Source organism: Salvelinus alpinus, chromosome 1 (assembly GCF_045679555.1).
Source record: "Salvelinus alpinus chromosome 1, SLU_Salpinus.1, whole genome shotgun sequence".
NCBI lineage: Eukaryota > Metazoa > Chordata > Actinopteri > Salmoniformes > Salmonidae > Salvelinus > Salvelinus alpinus.
The window spans coordinates 94050310-94058950 of NC_092086.1; the positions used below are offsets into that span (position 1 = coordinate 94050310).

An 8641-nucleotide genomic window follows, 5' to 3' on the forward strand; every position below is an offset into this window, starting at 1 on the left:
AGCTAGTAGTACACGCAGCTATTATGATTGTATTCTGAATGCGTGTTGTCTTGAGTTACAAGGTGACGTCGCTACAAAGTCTTTATGTGATACTTCAGAAAGCCACTGGAGAGCAGCACAAACATATAAAACTAACCAAAACAACAGGTACTAAAGGCGTTTAGATTATCTGCTGTTATGATCATTTGACAGTGCCATTGAGTAACAATTGGAAAGAGCAAAATCCAATCCATAGATTTTATTGATTGAAACACAATCAAAGAATGAAGTCTCGTGAAGCCTTTTAAAGTCAGAGGTACTGTATGCTGCAGTTCTTGTGAGCTGTCAGACCACCTGTGAGGAAATGTCTGAGGAAGCTTCAGCAATTAAAACCTTAGACTGGCCGGGTAGAGGGCATGGTCCCAGGTTATCAATAGCGTAGCCTTGTGAGGGGTCAGTCTCTGAGGCTAAGAAATATTCACCCTGGGGACAGCTGGACCTAGCAGGGGCAAGTGTGAGGGCATTTCTCTTTTTCAGGAGCACATCAATAGAGACCATATATAGAGAGTCTATCAGATGTGAGGTCTGACTGAGAAGAGAGACATCTAATCACAATGATTTTCACTGCCCAATCTGAATGTAGATGTTATCTGGCATTATTTTTACCTGACACTTTGCTGATAACAAGCTGTTAATGGATAAATACAGCAATTTTTTTTCACGGAAGTCATATGGTAAGCATTCATACTGTGCCTTTCAAAGTGCAGATTTGCAATGTACCATATGTTCTATGTTTTCTCTGTTGATTTATCTTACCATGCAATTTGATGCTTAAGGGGTTATGATTTCATCCATAAAATGAACAGAGGTCAGTTTAACCAAACAAAGTTTTTTCTGTTTTAGGTAAAGTAAATATAACTGCTTCTGTTTGGAAGGATGTCCTCTGTTGAATTTACAACCACCACAGACTATGAGATTCCTGTCAGCAATGACACTGGAGTATGTGCCAGTCAATTACAACCATAACAATGAAGGGAGGGCCCACCTTTATCATTTTGTGATGCGCTCCTGCTCCACATAGCCACAGGCCTTGGAACACTACCTTTCAACTCCAATTCACCAACCCCCCCAAACCCCCTGAGTGTGATAGCAAAGCCACTCCCTTCACAGTGAATTATATTTAGAGCCATGCCACGCAAGACTTAAACCAACCCCCCCATTGGACTACTTAGATGCCACTCAGTCGTAAAGAAACATCACTTTAGCAGTGGGCCTTATAATTCTCAACAGAGAGTGAGTGTTCTCATCCTAGCTAACTGACACAGTGAAAGAGGGTGCTTACAGAGGTCCTATTGGTTACTTTTACAGGACACATTTATTGGGCGTTAGTAAGGAGATTCAACAAGAGCTGAAAACTCGTTGAAACCATTTGGAGACAAGAGCGCTTAACATTAGCAGTGTAGTGTCATCACTATCAAAGGACATGGCCTTGTCGAGGACAGGAGTACCACAGTGTAGACTGTGATAGCAACCTAAGTGGAGACGCCACTACTGGATCTACAATTTCACTGGAGATGAGCATTATGGGAAGGTGGGTCTTTACGCACTGTGTCTATAGAAGTTTCAACTGAAGAAACATACATTAGAAATCATTAATATGGTCAGTAATACGGTCAATACCCAGCTAGCACATAATGTTCTGAAAGCCATATGTTTCTTAGAAATTGGTGACAGTGTGGGTGTTCTATGGTTATTTTGCATAACCGGTACTTCAGCATAACATTTCCTACCATACATGTTTCCTCATAAACATGAAACATATACATGTATATATTTTTTTGTTATTACATACAACCTTCCCAAAACTTCTGGGAATGATGCAGGATAGTTGCTTGGCTTTTGAACATTCTCAGCACATTTAAGGAACTTACCAAGAAAATAATGTTTTTTTGTCATTTCATTACTTTAACAGAACGTTTCGTAAAAGTTCAAAGATAGATTGCTTTTCAATTTTGGTAATGTTCTAGGAATGTTCTCCAACTGGTTTGACATTGGGAATGTTCTCAAATTAGTTCAGAGAATCAATATTCTTCTGTGGGAATTACAGTACTTCAGCATAACGTTTGTTACAGGTTTCCTCATGGTTCTATTAAAGTCATGTTCTCACTTTGTTCTGAGAACGTTAAGAAACAACGTTTTTCTGTGTGAATTTCAGTACTTCAGCATAACGTTTCCTACTGTACAGGTTTCCTCTTGGTTGTATTTAAAGTAATGTTTTCAAATTGTTCCGAGGAACATTAAGAAAACTTTGCATAAAAACCACAAGAAAACTTGAATAAAGTTGATAGAACGTTCTATGAATGTTATTTAAAAACATATACATTCAGTTCTTCTCAGTATAAAAAAAAAAATCTTCTTCTTCAAGTTTTATTGGCAAATCACAACCAACTGACAGGTGCATACACCGCCACCTACTGTACTGGAGTGTAAGGCCAGGCCAATATACCACTATATTCTCTTAACTAACCCTGAATTTCTAGTAAAATAAAATAATAACCTCACTAGCCCCATCACCCCCACCCAAAATACCACCCACTCATTCCCTTCCAACCTCTCTGACCCTGTCAAACAACCTCTCCCTTTCTACATCATACATTTCACAAAATAATAATACATTCAACCATTTCCTCTATATTTAACTTGGCAAGTTAGTTAAGAACAATTTCTTATTTACAAAGACTGCCTACCCCGGCCAAACCCGGATGACGCTGGGCCAATTGTGGCGCCGCCCTATGGGACTCCCAATCACAGCCAGATGTGAAACAGCCTGGATTCTAACCAGGGTCTGTAGTGACACCTCTTGCACTGAGATGCAGTGCCTTAGACCACTGTGCCACTCAGGAGCCTGTACACCCATTACACATTCCAGTAATGCCTAAGATTAATGCCTAAGCAAAAGTGTTCTATCTATGCTTGGAGTTACAAACAGTTAAACTAAGCTATTTGTTTTATTAAAAGTCTTATTGAAACATGTTCTCAGGACGTTAATAAAACCTCCCAGGAAAATTTTCAGGGAACCATAGTTCTCAGAACCAAAGAATGTACGTTCCCAGAATAGGTAAAAATGTCACTTCCGTTCAAAAAACGTATGGCTTCATTTCCAGAACCAATGGGAAACCAGAAATGTACTTTCCCACAACTTCCAAGGAACCAAATGTGCTAGCTGGGATATTAGTCTCTGAATTTCTGAAATGGTTCAACTTCAAACTGTAATGAGGGAAGTCAACCATTACATTGAGTGTAGTTGCAGTGCAATGATTAAACCATGGACTATGAGGAATGTAGAGAAATCCTAGATTGATACAAGTTCTTGGCCATCCACATGTACAGTACACTGTCATGGAAGGCCCTTAGGTAACAGCATCCTAGTTTTTAATAACTTTAAAATCCCTGTATGGAAAGTGAAACTCATCTGGGAACCTGACCGCCACTTCCATAGGCAAGTCTAACTGGCATCAATCAGTATGTTTACTAAAGTGACAACTCAACCCCTGGAAACCTATATCTAGGGAGAAGAGAGCTACACCCTGTCGAGACCATGTGTGTCAGTGTGTTTGTCTTGGAGCTCCTGCCTGGCAGTAGGATACAGTTGCCAGGCCACTACCTGCTCCAATGCATACTATGGGTACAGTCAGTACTTAGTATGCATTCAATTAGTACATAGTCGCGCTAGTGAAAGTCTACACACCCCTTGCACATTCTTCACATTTTTATGCTTTAAAAGGAAATCTAAAAAGGTAATATTTTCAAATATTGTGGTGGCAGCATCTTGTATGCTTGTCACCGGCATGGACTGGGGACTTTATCAGAACAAAAATAAATATGAAAGGAGCAAAGCACAGATAAAAAGTTAGAGGAAACCCTGCCTCAGTCTTCTGAATTCTGAACCCTGGGATAGGGTTTTATTTTTCAATGGGAAATTACACAAATGTTAATGCCAAAGACATACCAGAATGGCTTTCCAATAGATGTTGAGTGTTCCTGATGGTCCAGTTTCAGTCCTACTTAAATCTGCTTGAAAATCAGAGACAAGGTTTAAATATTGCTGTCCATCAATGACTCCCAACCAAATTTACTAAGAGTTGTGCAAAGTTAGTAGAATCTTATTCAAAGTAGGTTGTGTACTTCAGTAGGATTTTTGTCAAATGTAATTTTAAAGCAGCAAAATGTTAAGACTGTTGTGTAGACCCAGGTTATTATAGTTTTGTGTTTTTATATTCAGGTTTTTATTTTGAATTCAGGTTTTCAAACCTGATTTGCTAGTTTTTATTTAGTTTGAGTTGTATAAAATATTTCTATTTCGTTTTTATATTATTTAGTTTCAGTTTTAGGGTTAGGGACCGAAAGCATACATGGGAGGCTAGGAGCCATTTGGGTTGTATCGTTTTTTATGTTTTTGGGGATGCCACTTCTTGCAACTGGGGGCCATTAATACACAAGGTGATGGGTCAGGTCATACAGTAGGTTAGGTAAGCCCTTCGCATTGGAGTCATTCCACATCCCGTTTGATTAGCTGAGGAGATTTAGCCAAGTGTGAAAAGCTCTATCTAGAAACAATTGATTCCTGTTTATAATAAGGTTTGGAAAACCTTGAACACTCAACTTAATTAACATTCAAAAACAACTTTACATATACGAAAGATAAATTTACTGTTAGCTGTTTTACCACAGATTTCCACAGAGGTTTTTTGTGTAATACCGCTTCGAGCCTACATTCTTTCCCCATTAGCTCAGGAAGTGCAATGCAAAACACCTCTGTGGGAATCTGTGTTAAAACGGCACACAGTAAATGTATCTTTTGTCTTTGTACAATCATTTTGAGTTGATATGAAAGTAGAATTTCTGAGGTTTCCAAAATCGTATTGCACACAGTGATTATTAACGGTTAGACAGAGCGTCGGGACAGTTGTAATTGTTCAAATGAGAACCCTATGGCTGTATGGTCTTGGGTTCTCAAGAGCTATGGTTAGGTTAGGTTTAAATTATAAAAGAAGGCCATCTCGTTGCCGCATTTACCAGCCAGATTCAGTAGCTTGAAAATCCCGCCAAAAGCTTGAATGCCCAAAATTGAGAATTTTAATTTTAATTTATTGTATTTAGTTTTGGAGTCAAACATAACAGTTTCAGTATAGTTTTTGTTTTTCAAACAGGTTTGTTAATTTAATTTGACAAAATAATTTTTTCAAGATTAGTTTTAGTTTACTATAATAACCTTGGTGTAGACTTTCACTAGGCACTGTACCTATAATTATTAGATGACAGGCAGGGTCTTCTGGGACTACTAACAGGTTCAGTATGAGATACATACTGTAGAACCTTTCAAATGGGTGTCAGTCTATTGGTATGATCTATTCCGGACATATTGCATACTGAATACACAAACAACATTTCAATTAGCCTAAAACTAACTACAATGACAGTGATTAATATTCATCATCCATTCTACAATGTGCTCACATCTCACTTACAACAAATAACATGATAGTGGTCTACTTAGGGTTGCAAAATTCCGGGAACTTTCAAGAAATTCCCTGGTTTTCCCGACATCTCGGTTGAAAGATTCCTGGAATTAGGAGGGAATAAGCAGGAAACCCGGACCCTCCAACTAGGATTTCTAGAAAACCAGGGAATTTATTGAAAGTTAGTTCCTGGTATTTGCAACCCTAGGTCTACTTGATGGGCGGTTTCTCCTCAGGGAAACAGGTGTTATATCCTGCTGTAGTGTGTCCATTAAAGGAAGGATCCGCAGCCACTCTGTTAAATGAAACATGCTAATAAAAACTGAGGAACTTTGAGGAAATTATTTCTTTCAGAATAATTAAGGTAAAACCAAAAAAGATGCATACTGCAACATGAGCTTTTCTACAAGACGTTTCACAAGCATATGGCAAGACTCTAGGTACATGACCAACATTATACTCTTCATGTTCTTCAGAACCTCTCACATTTTTGGGATTAGGACTCCAGTTTATGAAAAATAAACTGTGTGGAAAGGACAAGGCCATAGATTGCCAACTTGTTAAAGCATGGGTGTTAATTTCTCTGTAGAGAAATTATGGCAAATTATTGCCAGGAAGCACCAATCTCACTTAGTTGGCCTCTGCAGGGAACAGATTAATGTATTGAACAAATGTTTTCATGCTAAAAGAAACAGAACCACAGAAACTTGGAGCAAAACCTAATATATAAAAGTGAATCTGGTTAATTTACAGAAACACTCACAAATAAAAAAACTAAACTACAAACACATTATTGAGCTGTAGAGGACTGTTTAGCCACAGTAAAAATACTTGGCTCTTATCTTTAAATGCAAGCTTTTACAACCAAATAGATCATAAATGAAAATGCATCAGCATAGGTTAACTTATTATGCCACCCTGGGTGTAATAATATAGTACGGGTGAGGCATTTTCCTTAAGCTATCCAAGTTATTATGCAACGGTTTTCAATCCAATTGTGATGTTTGTCTGATGCAGTACATTCATTTATATTGTTTTTATTCTGATTGCAGGTTCCTGTTTCAGATCTCTCTGTAAGACTGAGCCTATGAGTGAGCCACTATGGCGGACTGGAACTTGTTGGGCAAGCTTCTGGAGAGTGCCCAGGAGCACTCCACTGTAGTGGGCAAGGTCTGGTTGACCGTGCTCTTCATCTTCAGGATCCTGGTGCTCGGAGCTGCAGCTGAGAAAGTGTGGGGTGATGAGCAGTCTGGCTTCACCTGTGACACCAAGCAGCCTGGTTGTCAGAATGTCTGCTATGACAAGACTTTCCCCATCTCTCATATCCGCTTCTGGGTGCTGCAGATCATCTTCGTGTCCACGCCCACTCTCATCTACCTGGGCCACATCCTGCACCTGGTGCGCATGGAGGAGAAACAGAAGCAGAAGGAGAAAGACTTGGCTGAGCAACTGGCCATTCACAATGATAAGCAGCAGCTGCTGCCTGACGCCAAACCCAAGAAGCCCCCCGTCCGGGACGACCTGGGCCGCATCCGCCTGCAGGGGGTCCTGCTGCGCACATACGTCTTCAACATCATCTTCAAAACCCTGTTCGAGGTGGGATTTATCATAGCTCAGTACCTGCTCTATGGGTTTGAGCTGAAACCTCTGTACACCTGTAACCGCTCACCCTGTCCCAATGTGGTGAACTGCTACATCTCCAGGCCCACAGAGAAGACGATCTTCATCCTCTTCATGTTGGCAGTGGCATGCATATCACTGGTGCTGAACATAGTGGAGATGTATCACCTGGGGTTCACCAAGTGCCGCCGGTACAGACACGTCCAGTCCACATGTGAGACAGGGTCCAAGGCCCCCAGCAAGGCAGTGGTGCCTTCTGTCCCAAACTATAACTACTTCCCTAGGCACCACCCAGCCCCTGAGCCCTACCATGCAGACCAGTACATCATGAATGAGCCTGACTCTGCCTACCACCCCTACAACAGCAAAGTGGCTTACAAGCAGAACAGAGACAACCTGGTCGTAGAGATGAACAGTAAACCAGAAGGGGGTGACACCACAGAAAGGAAAGGCTCCAGTTCTGCTCCAGAGTCGCCTTCAGAGAAACAACGGCGACCCAGTCGATCCAGCAAGCACAGCAATAGTAAGACCAGACTAGATGATCTGAAGATCTGAGGGACAGTTATGGCGCATTTCCACCACCGGGTTTTATACAGGTGCTTGGCCTAAAGATTCAAACTTTTGTGTTCCCACCTTTGAGGTGGGGTGGGGTGGGGGGAGTATTGGGCCATGGACCTACTGACTTGTCCAGAGTGGGACTTCTGGAGAAGCATTAACATAATGGTTAACAGTTAACGTAATAATTGAGCCGTTTGCTTCTCAAAAGCAAATGAGTTTTCAGAGGTTGTTGATTCTGCTCTTCACAAGTCCTCATTGTAGCTTTGGAAACAATTTCCGTAGTATAATACCAGGGTGTATACACAAGCGTAACACCTGGTCAGTCAAAAAGTGTCACAGTCAAATTTGTACAATATACATTTCACCCTGTACCAGAGTAGACAATGTGCCTTTGATGGAAAGCATTGTATCAGGAGAGCAAGGTTAGGGAAGGAACAATATGGAAGACAACATTATTTCCTCTTATGACATTCTTGATCAGAATGGACAATGTCTGTCTTATCTAAAACAATATATACCAGATTTTACTTGAATAAGAAACCTTCTAAAGTGGGAATTTGAGGGGTGAAAACAGACTTAAAAAGCAGGATAGATCACCTCATTTGTCAGGGGCCAGTAACAAAAACCTTCTGTAGAGGCTTATGATCGTTTTGTTTAATTGTTCAAGTTAGTTAATTCTCATGAAACATTTCACTCCTCATAATGTAACTTCTCCAACTGAAAAGGATGTCAGATGCTATGTGTAGTGCTAGAAATAGAGGTGGGCTCCTGTTCTTCAGTTATGTTACTGTACAGAACAATCACTTGGTCAACCAACGAGACCCAAGTCTGACTTGCACAACTCCCAGAGGTAAAGGACGAGTGCCAAATTGCTAACTGGAGGGTTGCCAGTCTGTATGCAAAGAGAGAGGCCAATCGAATTCCAAATCTTCATAAATGAGTTAGTTTGGGTATGCAAACAGTAA

The 8641-nt window shown here is 40.5% G+C and overlaps 1 protein-coding gene across 1 annotated transcript; it reads left to right on the forward strand.

Annotated features, from left to right (window-relative positions):
* The first annotated feature begins 99 nt into the window (after positions 1-99).
* LOC139534916 (gap junction alpha-3 protein-like) lies at positions 100-7766 on the forward strand. The gene is made up of 2 exons (XM_071334446.1): positions 100-1570; positions 6551-7766. Exon 2 carries the CDS (start codon positions 6600-6602, stop codon positions 7671-7673), a length of 1074 nt encoding a protein of 357 aa, XP_071190547.1. The 5' UTR covers positions 100-1570; positions 6551-6599; the 3' UTR covers positions 7674-7766.
* The last annotated feature ends 875 nt before the right edge of the window (positions 7767-8641 follow it).